The sequence below is a fragment of the Amblyomma maculatum genome, chromosome 2 (genome assembly GCF_055883805.1).
Source record: "Amblyomma maculatum isolate TAMU_Amacu chromosome 2, ASM5588380v1, whole genome shotgun sequence".
Taxonomy (NCBI): Eukaryota; Metazoa; Arthropoda; class Arachnida; order Ixodida; family Ixodidae; genus Amblyomma; species Amblyomma maculatum.
Genome location: NC_139345.1, coordinates 100,648,954 through 100,665,840, shown reverse-complemented (window position 1 = coordinate 100,665,840; position 16,887 = coordinate 100,648,954). Strand labels below are relative to the sequence as shown.

At 53.5% G+C, this 16,887-nt stretch overlaps 2 protein-coding genes across 20 annotated transcripts in view; one reads left to right on the top strand and one right to left on the bottom strand.

The window, feature by feature from the left end:
- The window catches only part of LOC146199400 (uncharacterized), a 269,488-nt gene that overhangs the window by 5,068 nt on the left and 247,533 nt on the right, over positions 1–16,887 (top strand). The window lies entirely within an intron of this gene.
- Positions 154–11,917, bottom strand: LOC146199403 (G-protein coupled receptor Mth2-like). Of its 2 annotated transcripts, none has more exons than XM_084594857.1 (3): positions 11,625–11,917; positions 2,458–3,437; positions 154–872 (listed from the first exon to the last, which is right to left on the bottom strand). In XM_084594857.1, exons 2-3 carry the CDS (start codon positions 3,375–3,377, stop codon positions 584–586), a joined length of 1,209 nt encoding a protein of 402 aa, XP_084450983.1. In that variant the 5' UTR covers positions 3,378–3,437; positions 11,625–11,917; the 3' UTR covers positions 154–583. The 2 variants fall into 2 exon arrangements, with proteins under 2 accessions (XP_084450983.1, XP_084450982.1); XM_084594856.1 differs by lacking the exon at positions 11,625–11,917 and adding an exon at positions 4,108–4,231.

Sequence of the window (16,887 nt, the reverse complement as noted above, 5' to 3'; positions counted from 1 at the left end):
TGTCCTTTTCCTTAAAGCTTACTTCCTCATAGAATCTTTAAAATGTGTGTTTTTGGCAGTTCAAGCACAATTAATATAACAATGTATGTTATATCTGCAGTGCTCACAAATGTTAATTCAGTTAATGCTCTTCAAGGAGACAGAAAAAGCAGAGAAAGCTGGCACATATTTTAATATTACTCATAAGCAACTATTGGTATCATTTGCAGATAAATCCTATAAAACTTTCACACAACACAGCAACACTACATAAAAACACACACACAACATTTTTTTACACAAGACTGTGATCAGCATGCTCTTGCTTGATGAATAGCGTGTGCTTTTATAAATATCACCACATTGAAATGGCAGTTCAATGGCATGTCACAAATATTGTTAAGCATGGGATGGCATGTTACAGTTGAGTCACTGTCATTTGAGCACACGTGCGTTCCCATCTTGTTCTGCACCTTTGTATCGCATCACACAGCACACAGAGGCGTTCTTGAAGCACATATCACAAGCCCCTTGGCTCTAGGAAGGCAGTGCACATTGCGCACAAGACACCACATCTTCTGCGTGAGCACCACAAAGAGTTGCACTACGGCCCCGCACTCAGTGCACAGTTGGAGATGGACGTGAGTGTGCTGGACGAGTACTTCTTGGATAAGGTTGGCTTAACTGTTCGTTTGCCGCAGCAGCTAAGACGTTGTCGCAGCTGGGCGAGAGTCTTTCGCTTGAAGACAAAAATGAAGAACAGGTAGATGCCATGCAGGGAGTTGAGCATTCCTGCTAGGCCGTACAGTCTGTAGTAGCCCGTAATCCATGGGATGAACTCGAACACCCAGATGATGCCCATGACGACTGAGAGCTTCACATACAGGTAGAACCTGGAACGGTGCAATAAATAGCTGTGAGCTCTGCATTGTCGCAGTAAGATGCCAGCTTTTAATGTGGCACAGTGATTTGTTGCGAGATGATAGTTTCACTCTTTTTGTCCAGTAGATTTTAGATTTGCATAAATTTTGTGGTGTGATTTGCCGCACTGCTGAATGTTGAAGAGGATTCAATCAAAAATTGAGTAATGCAGTTCTTTAATGAGGACGCAGAAGTTTGCAAGTTAAGACTTTTGTCTCCAGTGGTCTATCAAAAACGGCTTGCCCTATCCAAACACCTGTGATATTTGAATTGTTTCTTCTGCTTATGCTTGCTTTTAATTCTTGAGCCAACTTTGTAATATATTTCTAATTGAATGGAATAGATGATTCTAATATTAAGGAGAAAAAAGAGGAGGTCGCTATAGGGACAGGCATGGAGCTGCAGCGCAAACCACTCACGTTGTTTTATTGTGTGTTTAGGACATATTTTTATTTGTTAGTAGAGTAGTCGGGTTATGTAAAACCAGAAAGTGATCGTGAAATACTAGTTCGGTATATATAAGGTGGCAGTACATAAGTTTTATCTGTTATCTAGAAGCACAAACACATAGCACTCACGCGAGTGACGAATCTTTTGCAACGGCGTGCTGGCAGCGTAGCTCTTGCAATGCATTGCTAGGCCTGACCTGCTTCACATTGAAGCCGTAGCGTACTGTGCTTTAGAATTGGCTGCTGCCTATCTTGATACTGGTAATGATGTTAATCAGCACATAGTAGATAGAATAATCGCCCAATAAAGTAAAAGACAGCTTTTGCAACGACTTCGGCATTGAAGTGAGCGAAGCACACCATGCGAGGGCAATCGTTATGTTGCGTACAAAATTAGCACCAGAGTCCAAAGGCCATCCTCAAGCACACCCTGTGCTTTCACTTGCAATGTGGTTTCAAAGCGCTCACACTGTCAGCAGGTGCCCGCTTGAAAGGTGATTGGCGCAGTTAGGATAAGCGCCACTTTCGGAAGCGTGGCATGCATTACGGTATATTGAATGAGGTGGCGAAATTGGTATTCGATATACCGAGCGTCGACTCTCCCATACTTTTTCACAAGACTTTTTAAGGGAGTGCTATCGGTGTTCGGTATGGCCAGTAATTCGAGGTATTCGAGTTCGATATATTCGGGCTGTTAAAGTATGGCGAGGCGTGAAATGTCGATCAGAAAGTGAGAGTTGTTGCAAGCCGTATTGGAGATCCATTGTTGGCTTTCTGTGCATTGGAATGCACATTGACAAGCACATCTTGTTGGTGTGCACATAATTAAGGTACAGGCCAGAGGGATAAGGTAAGTTTGCACTCCCATTCAGATGCATGCAGCCTCATTTCACCACGAAACCGCGTCCTCACTGATTTTAACTCCCAGCAAAGCTCGCTGTCTCCCTGGACATCGTTAGAACACTGCCGACACATGCATAGTCTGTGGTCTTTGCAGCAGTCGCCATGAGGCTGCTGTGCTGTTCCTGTCCGAGGCATTTGGAATTCAGAAGCTTTTGGTGCGTGTGGACCACCTTGTCGGAATTAACGAATGCGCAGGGGTACTCACATCTTCTTGTGCTGCTTGGCCTGCAGGGTGACCCTCTGGAGGGTCTTTGCCCGGTACAGGGCCCACGCCGTTAGTCCGAAGATGACCACGTTGCAGAGCAGGATGATGCCCACGGGCAGGTTGAAGTAGAGCGCGTAGGCCAGCTGTCCGCTGAGCCAGCAGCGCACCTCGCCGAACCGCGGCCGGTACGCCTGCGGCACCAGCTCGGTGAAGTGCAGCACGAAGGCCGGCGCCGAAACGGCCGCCGTGGCGGTCCACGCGTACAGCGCGTACTGCCAGTAGTGGTCCTCGCGCAGGCGCGGGTTTGCGAGCGGCCGCAGCGTCACGATAGCCTGCCACACGTCGAACGCCATCACGTTGGTCCAGAAGAAGACGGCCAGGAAGCTGGTGTGCTGCACCACGGCCACGGCGAGGCACAGCCGCCGCGGCAGCACCGCGCGCAGCGTGAAATCCACGATGAGCCCCACGTAGAGCACGATGAAGCAGCCCGACAGGGAGAGCAGGTTCTTGCCGTGCGTATTTCGCAGCTCGGGCAGCACGCAGTAGGCGGCGCAGATGAGCGCCAGGAACATGAGCGACACGGCCATGGCCACGGACAGGTACGGGTACAGGGCGCTCAGGCCGTGGTCGTAATAGGAGGAGGCGGCGCGGCTGGCGTTGCTCACGCGCACCGCGTCGTCGTCGGCGCTGGCCGTCGAGTTTCCGAGCAGCGTGAGCCACGAGTGGTTGTTCTGCAGGAGCTGGAGCACGGGATTCCTCGCCAGGTAGGCGTTGAGCGGCCCCCCTGCCGCGGGCTGCTCGACGCTGGGCAGCGAAACGCGCGCGGCGCGCAGCAGGCTGCGGGCCTCGGGCGTGGCGTTCTGGAAGCGTCGCTGCACCCAGTTGAGGTAGATGCTGTCCAAGAACATGCTGATGGCCATGCGCCCCGTGCGCCCTTCGGCCACATTCGGCCGACTTAGGGCTGTCGCGGGGCCCCGCGCCTGTGCACAGAAAAGACCGTACATATACCGTCACGATATGCATGTGCTCCGCTTCGCGTGGACACAGAGAGAGAGCAAGGGAGATTCGCAAAACTGGGACCCCCCACTATTGACACATCGCCGGAAAGTGGTGGCCCATGGCACATCCGCTGGCTGTCTGGATGAAATCTAATGTTTCCTCTATGGAAGAGCAAAACATCAAGAAACCGCGCTTACCGTTTTTCTCGTCTCCGCGGCGTTTTGTCGGGTACACCTAAGTCGGTCACGAGTGTCTAAGAACAGAGGGGCGGCGGAACGTCGGCTCTGAGACAGTCCAGCGTCCTAGCGTTGGAGCTGCTGAAGTCGAGCGTTCCATGGCCGCGGCGCTGCGCGTATGCGCCGCCGCGCACTCTCAGAGGGCAGCTTTATATCGAGAGGCGTGACGACGACACTTGGGCCTCGAAATCTTATAAATAACCGCGAGTCCTCAAAGACGCTCGGAGGACCGCACGTGTGTGCGTGTGGGCGCCAACCTCGCGTTTAGTATTTCCGCGCTTTCCTTCACAAAAAGAAAACAAACAAACCAGTAACGGCATTTCATATTCGCTGTAATTTAAGGATACCACTTTGGGCGTGCGGCATGTACTCGTCTTGCGGGGGCGACTATGCTTTAACGGTCAAGCGCAGTTACCATTAAGACGATTGCGGGGGCGGTGCTGTACGTTGACCGCCGCTGCTCGCAGCGGACTGTCGACGCCTTCGACGGGCAGTTCAAGGTCGTCTTCCGCGAAGAGGCCAAGAGCAGCGGTGGCCGATGACGAAGGCTCGCAACACGGCAGCGGGTCGCCCAGTGCGCAGGGGCGAAATGGTGTAACCTGCGGTTTGCCTTGCACTTCGTACACTCTGCGCTATCGCGCGACGACTGCTCGAAGCGAAAGCCGTCCACGACCTGCGGAGTGTAGGTTGGCAGCGTCCGCCTTGTGGCGTCCTTCCTAATGATGCCCAGCGTGGGCGTATATAGTAAGGGCGCCTGGCAAGTCCTCTACTGACGGACTTCGCGGACTTCACTCACTCCGACAGCCTGACGCGTCCTGTAATTGGCGCTGGGGCAACCCGCGCGCGCGATAAAGTGCTGAGATCGCTGACGACAGGGAGGCATTCTGCGTGCCCCTCGCGCCTGTACATTTAAATATAACCCTTTGGAAAAAAAAAAAAAAAAAACAGCGGTGGGGCCTGTGGCGCCATTCGGAGCTGACTGCAACCGCGTCGATTATTGCCGGCCGTCTTTCTTCGGTGGTTGTTTTTGGCTCAAGCAGTATACCGACGCATATCCTTCCACGTCTGCGCTCAGGCACACCAGCTTGGCGCATTGGTGTCAGCACCCGTGCGTATAGCCCAGGCTTATTCCACCCGCCTGGTCGTGCTGGAGTACCCTCGGTTACGCAAAGGGGTTCGCGCAATTTTAAAGAGCGCGGCGCACAAGTCCCGACGGAGTCGGAAATTACGACGAACGCATTGAATTGCATGGCGTGCGTGTGTCGCCAGAGCAGTGGTCCGCGGCTTCTTCTCAGTGGTCCGCTTCCTTATTCTGGTGTAACCGCCGGGATCTGTGGAAGCCACGCTGAAGGACTGCAGCGCAGAATTCGACCTTCTTGCGTGCGCTGAATTCCGCATTCGCGCAACACGCGAGGGTACGCGCGGCAATCCGCCGTCAGCGTGTGGTGTCGTCAAGGTGGTCCGGTTGCAGTTAGTTGGTCGTATCAGGAACTCGGCCGCGTGTCGCGTTGCGAAAGCCGAGATTCGTCCGCAAATACACCGAGATGCCGAATTAATTATTGTATTTCGCGCATCCGCGTCTGTGAGCACTATACGCGAGCGCTGGAATGTGCTCGTCCAGCAACGTATAGCTGTGCGTATGGCTGGCCTCTACAAGCCATTCGTTGCGAGGACGGACGGTGTGGCTGGTGTTTTTTGCTTTTTGGCCCGCTCGAGTCTGTGCACTTTGTGGCGCACGCGCGCCGAGAGCAAATTGTTTTGCGGGCATTCGGCCGTGAGCAGAGAGATTCCGCCGAGCGAAGCTCCGCCATATGCCGCTGCTACAGTGGCGGCGATCTGCGTCCGCCGCCGCGCATGGGAGCGCATCGTCGTTCGATCTCGCATTGCGTCCGGCGCTGCTGTCGTCGATGCAAATTGCGCTGTCCGCGGCCTCCCCACTGTGCGGGCGCAGCCGACCGTTTCCGGAGGTGATTTTGCTGCTGCTGCTGCTGCTGCTGGCACACCGCGTGCTGTTGCGTGCGCGCTTGCCATGGACGCGAAGAGGATGCCGCGACGCGTACCAGCTCCTCGGCGTGTCCGCGGAATGCATGTATGCGCGCGCGTGCGGATTTGTCACTCACGGCTATGCATGTCGGCCGGTCGGTAGCAGCGGAGCGTGGTACTGTTCCTGCCTCCGTTCGATATTGATGGGGCGACTCTTGCGTCAGACCTGTCGGTGCGAGGTGTGCGCCTGTGGAGCTCTGCTCGCACGCGTGCACTTGTATGTGCGTGTATGCTGACTGCGGAATGAGTGCGTGTGCACCGGCTGGACACGCACTCACGGTCGAGCTTGTTGCTGTGGGGGCAGCGGCCGCTCCCCCCTCCCGTAGTTACGGTCTTCTTTCGAGCCGCGTGGGCGCGTAGTGTGCGCCGGTTGCCATTCTTAATTTAACGTCTTTTAATTGTTGCGTTGCGTCTCTTAGGGCGTAATGCACCGCCAGCTGTCGTTTAATTTACCGACAGAGGACCTGGGAGAGAGGGGGGGGGGGGCTACAGGACAGGAGATGAAAAGGACCCATAGATCATCGTCGTGTGATTAGGTGGTGACCCCGGTTGGGCTGCACGCTTTTGCCCGCTGTTTCCGATTGTGTCAGCGTCGCAAAGGAGAGGTAAACGAGTGATTCGGCTCGTCCCCTTTGAAAGGCCTGCGTCGCGTACGGTACCCCGATGAATGGCCTCGCCCCTGCCGCAGCTGTGGTTGCATCCGCGAGATATACGGGTATTCTTGCGGATGTCCGGCTAGAGCCTTCTGCACGTCTGTGGTGCACGATATCTGTGCCCTATATATGCGTCGCGAACAAGTACGCGCCACTCCTCTGCCGTCTTCCCGACTGTGTTTTGCCTGCGATAACCACTTTCTGCTGTCGATCGAGCGGCGCGGCGCGTCAGTTGGCCAACACGGGCGCCGCTGTTCTGCGTACGTTTTCTTAACGCCAGAATATTTCTTGGAACACTCCTTTCATACAGGCCCATTACAGTGTAGACCAGTTGGAGACCTTGCCGCGAACGGCTCGGCAAAAACGGCGTTTTCGCACCGCTGCTGTTCGAGCGCGTAACTCTCGTGGGAAATGGTTTCCTGAAGCACGCCGTTGGAAGGAGTCCATGGGAACGCGTATGACGCAAAGCGTCGGCAAGCCGTAACTTGCTTACTTACAGCGTGTGTGTACGTTAGGTACGCTGTCCCCGAGACGGCTGGCCGATGGCGTCTCAATAAGGGCCTCTCCGCTCGTGCTACGGTGGTTCGAAGCTATGCTGATTTGAGCGCCCTAATTTTTTTCGTGTCACTGGCCTCTCTGTCAACGGCGTTGACACCTTGCAGAACGACGCGTCGCAGTCGCCTTTCTCCGCGATGCGTCATATGCGTACGCATGAAACGTTGACGGTGTCCGAGACTTTGCTGCGCTATTTTTTGTCTCGGCCATGCCCGTGGGCAGCGTATCATATCCACGCCCCGCCCGTGCCTGCCCCATTGTGTCTCGAGAGGGCCATCTCGTTTCCTCGTTGGTGTTCACACGCGAGGGACATCGTGGCGTCGGCGTGTGTCGCGTGAGGCGCCTGTGGAAAATTACGGCCGAAGAAAAAAAGTATCGTGCAACCTTCCTTTTTTCTTTCTTCCTCGCCCGCTCGCTCTTCTGCCCAAGGAGATCGCGATGTTTCGCCCGGGTGCGCGATGATGATGGCGCCGACGTGAGTGTGGTTGGCGGCAGCGCCCGCTCATTGGTCGCACGATGCACTGGCCGGGCCCATGTGAGCACCACTTTGACCAGCGCGCTCACCCGGGAACGTGTACCGCGTTACTGAGCCACGTTGTGTAATGCTTATGCGCTGCTGTGCGAGGAGGCGGGCTTTCCCCCTTGGACCTCCTATCATGACATCGCAGGAAAGCGGATTTCACCACAGCTTAATGGCATCAACCGCGGCATCATGATAATCTTACGCCGCGTTGGCTGAATATAGCCTCCTTAGAAGTAATCTGGCGACTTCTTTCCTTAGTTGTATCCGGCTTCACTTCCCACGGCGAGCAGTGAGAAGAACCTTGGTCGGTTTTCTGCAGTTTGCATATTGCTCACCTTCGCGCTTGAAAATTCAGGTGTACCGAACGGTTCTCGGTCTGAAGCCGTCATAGTTCGACCTGCTCGTCTTTTCTTCAAGTTCGAAAGCGGGGGCCTGCTGCTGAGCGGCAGCGGCTCGTCATTATGGCGGCGCCACCTTCCGTGTCGACCAAATTGCGTGCCAACTCGTTCACGCAGTGTCTCGACGAAAGTGCGAACCGAATGACGCCTGCCGACAAGAGAAGACCGCTGGCAACTCACCACGAGCCAGAAATGGCTCTGAAGAAGAGAGAGGATTCCACCGCATGCCGTAGTTTTTGTGTCCGTTCAGCCTGCACGAGGCGGGCATTTGTGCAACGTGTTCTGAAAATAACTCGACCTATTTCAGCTATACCTGCTGCAGAAACGCAGCAGAAAAAAATAAATGCGCAACTTGACCGGCTCTCGCAACAAGTCATTCGTGCCCTTGATCGTGGGCAGTAAGTGCGGATGCGCGAGGTCTTCATCCGGCGGCGGACATCTGTACGCATCTCTGGTGGTGTATCGATTGTGTTCGTTATCCGTTGGATGAGGGGGAAATAAGGCGGCCTGCAGGCTCTGTCTTCCTCGTCTCGTATGAGCTGGCCGGTTGGAAAGGATGCACGCGCCACGTTGTTGTTTTGACGTGCTGACTCACATATTTGGCCCGAGAAGCCGATGCGGAAGGAAACTCTCGCGATAATGCCGAGGCGGGAAAGGCCGCGGTCGTGGCGCCGAACGAGGAAAGTGTACGAGCCCCGCGCGGCCTCCAGCAGGAACACCTTCGAGTCATCCCACGGACGAAGCGTGGATGTCGCTCTGCACGATCCTGCAAGCTCGTGCTCGAAGGACTTCGCGGGGAGACGAGCCGCGAATGTGTCGGTCGCCTTCTTTCAAACCTTAACCCTCAATGTAGTCACTAGTATGTCATGACGCGCCCTTCTTTTCCCCGCCCTCGCTTGCTCAGCGGGGGATTGCGGGGTTTTTATTGATATAATTGCGCGGAACAAAGTGCCTTCGGAAGTGCCCCAGCTTCGTTATTTAGTCGCGAACGGAGTCATCCGCGCTCTATGTGGTCCAGATATAGGTGCTTGCAGGTCACCTTAAAAGGAGGAGGGGGGGGGGGGGCAGAGATCATGCATGTATTCTGGACACAGTAGGCAGCAATGCTGATGCAGAAAGAATATATTACACATTTCATTTATCCCGCCAAGTATAACCATGCCTTAAAAAAAGGGGCAGTGTCTTAGCCGAGTGAAACCAGATCAGGTCTGCTATCACGTGACGTAATCTGCAATGTATTTTCGTCCCCCGAACTTTATTAATCTAGTGATGACTAACAATTCGCCAACTATTTAATTATCGCCTTAATGAATGAAGTGTCAATGCAGAAGTTGTAGATTGCCTTCAAAAACAACCGACTTAAATGCTGGCTCTTAGCCACTGCTTACGCAAAGCGTTTTCTTTAAAATTTCTAAAATTAGATGACTCGTGCAGCAAAAAAGAAAAATGCCTCAACGTGAGAGCGATGGCACTTCAATGTCCCGACACGCGCGCCTCAGAGAATGAAGTCCGCTCGCCTCCGGTGCGCTTTCCCCAGTGGGGCTTTGCGCTTGCACTGTGCGAAAGATGAACCAGCAGCTGGTCACGTGGTATCTATTAGGCCGAAAGCATTCGTGCGGTCTAAGAGCCGAGCGGAAATCTTGGATGTTCCTCTCGCTGGTTGCCATAACAACTGCGACGCGGGCCGTCGTCGAGCCGCGGGAGCGCGAGTGGGATGACGGCCTGCACAACTGGTACCCCCTGTGACGGGGTCCTTCTCCTCCCTACGCGTCATCTGCTCGTATACGGCATCACTAACAAATATCCGTGTGACGCCATATTTCGCCTCTTTCGTACTAAAATTAGACGTTTTCCGTGCAGCGTTCAGGGGGTGTCGCGTCATTTCGCTTCCTATATTTCGCATCCATCTGCTACAATCAAGTTTGGATGCTAATTTGCGATAGGTATTCAAACCGACATATGTATACCTTCATTGCAGTGAAGACTTTTACGCTTAGTGTAAGGAAGGCGATGGCCAAAATTTGTGTCTGTCTCTCAGTGCGAAACCGTCAAACAAGCCTCTCTCTCGCACGTCTTATCAGTTTAACTAGAGTTAAACCTCGGTTGATGTTTTTTCAAGGCCATACAATAAACCTAAGTATACATCGCACCTTGATGCAACTTTCCAGCCAGCTGCTTTGACGCGATGCCGTCGAAGGTTCTGTTCTGCAGAAAATAGGGCGCATCGCTGTGGTGAGAAGTTGGCGGCTGACATGGCCGAAGCTGCCAGCACTGCGCACTTGGCCAAGGCGACTCTCCACAGCTAGACAGATGGTGTCGCTGATCTGGGACACTCCCTGTTTTTTGTTTGATTGCATTCATTTGGCCATCGGCAGAAGCGCCGATAATTTTGTCGTCTGCCCGTTTCAGTATCGTACCCCCCCCCCCCCCCTTTTTTTTTTTTACTCCTCTCGCCATAGGGGGAGAGGGGTCCCTCTCTGTTGGTACCCAAGGGTCAGAGTGTAAAACCACGGAAGGTCTGGCAGTGAGCTATGCGCGTTCATCCCCTCAAAGGCTCGTTAGATGTATCTTCTCACGATCCTGGTTCATGGCACGCGTCGCGCGACGCTTCGTCGCAATACAGCTTGCATACCTGCTGCTGTGCGCGGACCTGTGGCAAGTGTTTCGCCATGCTGGCTTGCCCTGTTGCACAACCTTTTCCTGCAACGCCAACGGCGCTCAATTAAGAGCAGTGGTCGAAAGAGTGCGAGTGCTATAGTCGTATTGTTATTGAGCGTGGGGTGTGTCAAGTGCCCAGAATGCGTGCCCGGTGCGCTATAAGATTCCCGAAGGAAAAAAGCACCGACTTCTGCGTCGTTCGATTCGTTTAATCTTTGATCTGTAGATACCAGCCAAGGGTCTGTGCCCTATGCACAGAAGTAACTCGGGGTAAGGGTAATGCCGATTTTCGTGCCTTAACCAAAACATCTGACGTGTCAACCTTTCTCGCTGCCGCCTTGCTTTGCACTCGTTTTAGTTAGCAACCTGAGCTACGAGTTGCGCCGTAGAGAAGGGCTCCGGTAATTTCGACCACCTGGCGTTCTGTATAAACAGACATCGTACAGTACACAGGCGCGTGCCTCTTTCGTCGAAACTCTGCCGCCGAGCCGGCGTCCTCGGGACCTGCAGTCGAGCGCTTTAGTCACTGAGCCAACGCGGCGCGGTGTTCGCACAATTCGCGTGTAGCTTCTCTGTGCATTCTGAAGTCTGGAGAGCTCGCTGCGGAAAGCACGGTCGCGAGGATTTGGTAAAGGCGGAGTTTCGTTCGTTCAACGCGGCGAGAAGGGACGCGGTTCACGGGGTTTATCAACGGCGGAAAAGACAACTCCGTTCGCGGAACTGGTTTTCGCCATCAGGTGATTTGATACAAACACTGTCTGCCGGCCGGCGTTAGAGCTGTGGATGTTTCTCGGACCGTTAAGCTAGAGCGCACATAAGAAGTCTCTAATAATGAATACCGTGTATATTGGCATAGTCTACACGTTTGATCTTGACAGGGGGCTCCTCGAACATGCCAGATGCATGGGACAGACTCCGTGAAGCCCGTCCTCGTTTACGTCCCGTCCCTGCTGTCTCGCGTGCCCGATCAGCGCTCAGTGACCCGAAGGTGGCCGTTTATAAACTTGCGCGCTGGGCCGGAAGGCAGTACCGCCTCCATTGCAGCGCACAAGAGCCACAAAAGCTCCCAACAGCATCCCCGTGCAGACGCAAGCCGGCTCACCTGCAGGAGGCGGTGGAGGGCTCCGTACCGGGCGTATATTCCAAAGGCTCACGGAATGCCGTTGTCGCGACGGCTGCGAGAAGCAGCCGCGGCGAGATCGACGAGGCGACGACTTAGCAGCACAGTAGCGATATCTACAACCGACGCTCTACGACATGCTGTCCTCGTCGCCGCGGACGACTCCGTTGGCGGTCACTGTCAGTGGTGCGCACTGCTTCTGGCACGAGTTCGCTGCACACTGCGGAAGAACTGGGCTGGCCTTGTCCGTCCGCCGCCCGCGGCGTAGACTAGTCGACTGGCTGTGAGGCGCCTCTCGGCCGGACGGCGGCGTCGCCCCCTCTCCTCTCCTTCCCTCTGCCAAGGCCGCGCCCCACGTGGTTCATCGAGCACCAGCCTCGGCGCTGCCACACTTTCGCTCTGGACTTGCGAGGTGGGGGAGTGCATCTTCCAGGTGACCAGAGAGCGACCGCGTCTCCGGTTGCTGGGCAGCGCTGTTGGTCGGGGGCGGAAGGAGCGTGTCGGCTCACTTTTTTTTTTTTTTTTCTCCGTGGATTCGGACTTGTCCACGCGCCTATCTGGTGGTGTGCTGTCGGCGGAGTAAATTTAGGGTGTTTCGGTGTAAATGTGGTCCAGGCAGCTTGATCGATCGGCTCCCTTTGGCAGGGTTCCCTGGCCGCTTTTCGTGCGTTGTGTCGAAAGAGTGACGCACGAGAATCACGATACTCCTTTTTGTTCGGAGTTCTTTTACGTCGAACTCCGAAAGGGCGAACTTCCAAGTGCCGAGATCTGAAGTGGTTTTTGAAAGAGTATTGAAACTTCGTTCGGGGCAGTGTCTTTCTTTAGCGCGAGGGGACTAGGCAGAGCAAAGCGCAAAGGAAGAAAAGCACAACTGTACGCTACCGACAAGTCCAGCTTTGAGTTTTTCTAGGAAACCACTTGCGTATAAAATATCGTTCTGTGAGGTCGTATCTTTGAGATCTGTGGAGTTCTGCTGCAGTACAAATCTCGTCTTCGGCTGTCGCGTGCTGGCGCCGCTGCATCTGGATAACAGCTCCACACCCCACTGGAACGTGCAGTGTGGCGCTGACCTCCTCTTTTTTTTTTTCCAAGAGCAGAGATTAGACCTCGCCGTATTTCCCCCGTCGCTCTTTTCATGAATCATTCATCTGTCCGGCGGTGATCCGCTTATCCGGTTCCTCTCGTGCCACGGGTAACCGTTTTGATCCCGCGGCCGGCGTGTCCTCTAGCAGCTGGACTGTGTAGACTTCTTAGGAGCTGACTTCAATTGCGCAGCAAGACGGTGTTTGATTTCATATACGATTCGTGCATGAAAGCAGTAGCGTCGATACTCGTGTTCGCGCCTGTTACGGCGCATGAGCTTCTAGCCGCCAGGTTCAATGAACCTTTGCGGTGGTCGCATTTTGACGAAAATGAAGTAGTTCTCTTTCAAGGAAACAATGCAGCAGCTTAGCTTCGTGGGGAAGTGGTTGGCTGTTTCGTCAATAATTTAAGAAATAGGCGTTTTTTTTTCTTTCTCGCCTTTTACCCCTCTATCTTCCATTTGTTTGTTTGTGTGTGTGTGTGTGTGTGTGTGTGTGTGTGTGTGTGTGTGTGTGTGTGTGTGTGTGTGTGTGTGTGTGTGTGTGTGTGTGTGTGTGTGTGTGTGTGTGTGTGTGTGTGTGTGTGTGTGTGTGTGTGAGAGAGAGAGAGAGAGAGAGAGAAACCATTGTTTATGGATGTTCATATGGGCGTTTATATAACGGCATTTTTGTTCCATTGCTGCGAGTGACGAACGGCAGCATACTGGCGGCCAAGCTTCGATGAAGACGATATAGGGGGGAGGAGTGGTGTTGGACTGGCCGGTGTTAGGGCGCAGTACATGTCCTAACACCGCACAGCCCACGATTCCGTCGTCCTTTTTACATTACACCATTGATCGCATTCGGGTGTCCATCGTGATTGAGGTGAGGGAGACTCAGCAAAACATCAATCTGTGCCGGCAGCCACCAACGGCGTATTCGCCTAGTCCGCGAACAGATGGCTCGCCTGTTGTTGTTGGAGGCGTATTTTGTGTCGAGTAAACAGCGACCATCGCTGAATTAAAGCGCCGACTGCCTGCCGTATATAAGCCCCTTTTCTAGCGCTCGCTCACACCTTTCGCTATTAGTTCAAAAGTAATACGGATTGTGCGTGTAATTCGATTGTTCTTGTGGGCAGACGGTCGAGTAATTTGCGCAGCACGGATATTGTAACGACGGCCACACGGGCTTCGCTCATAGAATGCACTGATAGCGCGGGAAACAAAACCCTCGTGTTCGCGCTGCCTCGCTTGTTTGTTTTGCTGTTTGCCGCCCAGTCGTGACGACGTCTTGACAGGCTGCGGCTATGTAATCAAAACTCCAAGGTCAGTGTGCGCGCGGCACAGCAGAATCGTCGAGTTCCAGGAAGCACAGCAGGTCTCCGCAGCGGGTAAAAAGCGAACAAAAACGAAACGCGAAAGAGAGACTGCAAAGGCCATGCTGGATAGAAAGCGGCGTCGTTTAAGGCGCGCGCAACTTGCCTGGCGCTAGAATACTTTTTTTTTTTTTTTTTTTTTTTTTTTTTTTTTTTTTTTTTTTTTTAATACGTCATTACGCCGCACCAAGACGCGACTCGGGGGAGTAGCACACGCCGGCGCCTTTCGCGCCGCGGGTACCGAGAAGAACGCGGAGCATCCTTTGCTCGAGTTGTTCGGAGGCTCCCGACGAACAGAGTCGCTGTTTTCGAGCGTGATGTGTAACCGCGGAGACGTCGGCAGCGGTGGGGGTAATTGAGAGAGGAGGGAATGGTCGCACTGTGTTGCGGTTACCTTTCAGCGCCATTGTTGTCTCTGAGGGGATGCCGACGTGTTCACGTGACTCGGCCAATTTGGCGGCCCGGTTGACTGTAGCCTGGCGCAGGCTACAGTCAAGTCACTGATGGAGGGGAGCAGGATCGCTCGTTGCTGGCAGTCCGTTGCATGTGAAGGATAGAGTCCCTTGCATAAGTTCTCTGTTTGCCTTGCTTCTTTAACTGCGTGGAAAGAAAGTGATACAGTGTGGAGGCTTCACTTTCGGTAAGCCACTCGGATATCGATCTAGCGGCGGTGTAATGCTATTGCGAAACGAAGGTTGGATCGGCGCGCGCGTAAGCTACCGCTTCGATTCCCGTCTCCCAAGCAGCTGCTACGAGTGTCCTCGGTTGTGCTTTTTGTTTCTTCCTACCCCGCCGCTGCGGTAGCACATTCGACGAGGGCGGATTTCGAAAGACGCCGGTGTGCCGTATGCGATATGTCATCGGGGAGTGTTAAGGGACCCCGGGTAGTCCGAACTAATCCGTTCTCGCCCCCTTTTTCTTTTTTAACTCGTTATTTACTCTCTTCCGTCGCAGCACTGTTGCGGTTTTGCGCCCAGATGTGAAGCAGTTTATACAGCGCTTTTTTTTTTTTTTTTTGCCCTTTTATCTCAAGTAGTTTATTCTTTCGGAGGCGGGGAGCAGCCTGCCACCCTCGGCGAACAAAGCACTTTCTCCAGTAGCCCTCACAGCTGAGCTTATTAAATTTCCAAGTGTTCACCTTTTATCGCTAATCCGCTTACAACACCTCGATGCTAATCTTAGACGGAAGCGTACGCCCGATGGGAACCGAGGAGCACTGCATGCTGCCCGAAGGTGTGTGTACGGAGCGCTTAAATGTTGCATGCAGCCGTCGTGGCTCACGTAACGGCACGCGGCCTTTCCGTCTCGCTCACCTTCGAAGGCCCGACTATAGTGCGTTTGAAATATACAATTGCCGCGTTAGTGCAAAAGCTATGGTGTTCGAGGATGACAGGCCTCGGGGCATCATGTTAAACTAAAATAAAATACTTGTCTCGAACTCTGGGCAGCACGAACAGATTCTCTTTGCGGGCCACTGCGTTATAGACCACTGCTTCGTCCACGCAGCCGGACGCGCTGCGTGCAAAAACTGCACGTCATTGTCTTCAATTTCCATCCCTGCTGAATGAATCCTAAAACCGAAACCGAAGTGAAAAACCGAATAGCTTATTGAGCATCGAATTTGGATTCGGACTAGGTGCTTCGCTAGTGAAAAAGGCTCGATGTCTGAGGATGAAAACTCGGAGCAGCAGGTGTTGCCACGAGGGGCTTATTGAACGGAAGAGTCACCTGTTAAAGTTGACAGGTGGCCAAACATAGAGAAATGTCACCGTTCTTGGGGATTTACGAAACACTCGGATATAACGAGAAACCAGATTATAACAAGATGTTTTGCTATAACGACAGTCTTTAACGCGCTCCTGATTGCTACTTATTTCAGCGAAGTAGAAAGGGGTGCATGCTTTCGCATTTCCTCCTTATCAGTAAAATCGATCGCTCTATAAATCTAAACTCCGATTTAACTCGTGCCAGCGCAATCACCAAAGTTGGCGAAGATATACATGGCGCTAAGCAAAGTGACTGCGTAGTACACCTACATCACATTTAGTCTAACCCCGGCGCAAATTGGGGTTAATTTCTTTATCCCCTCCCCTCCGTTCTCCCTTTGTAATGTGCATTTCTTTCGCTGGTGGCGTTATGCAAGGGCTCGGTCCCCACATCTGTATTTCCCGGTGCTGGAAAGCCGGCGAACAGAGGTCTTTCGAAGCGGAGCGGCCGACACACCTTGGAAGAGGGAAAGAGGTGTCGCATAATGGACGGCCGGCCCCACTATTATTCGCGGCCACCTGGACGTGCACTGGCATAACACGCGGGTGCTTTTTTGTTGTTGTTTTGTATCTCTGCAGAAACGTTGATTATGAACACAAGCTAACCTCGCGGCGTTTGCGTTGTTGTTATCTCGTTATTTTCTGAGCGCGTTCTTTGTCGAATTGCGCGGTATAAGAGAGAGTTCCTCCTCCTGCAGATCGAGCCGCCTTTGCTCTTTCTTTGTCGATTGTGGTGGTGTCTTTCCTCGCGGTGAGAGCGTGCAAAGGGCACGCCGCGATCGCGGTTTCCCACGCGGGCAATCGATCGACTTTTCAGAGCGGTCGCGGGCCTCAGCTAATCCTTCATTTTGGGTTCTGGGCAGGCACGGTCAGTTTCTTAATAATAGTGCTTGTGGCACCGCCTGTGACGGACGAACCAACCGCTCTTGTTCGCGAACAGAGCTCACTCATTTCTCATGCGGTTTGTTCGGCGTTGTTTCTCACAACGAGTTACTTTCGGCCCGTTACGGCAGTACGTGATAGCTGTCCATTCCCGCCGTGTG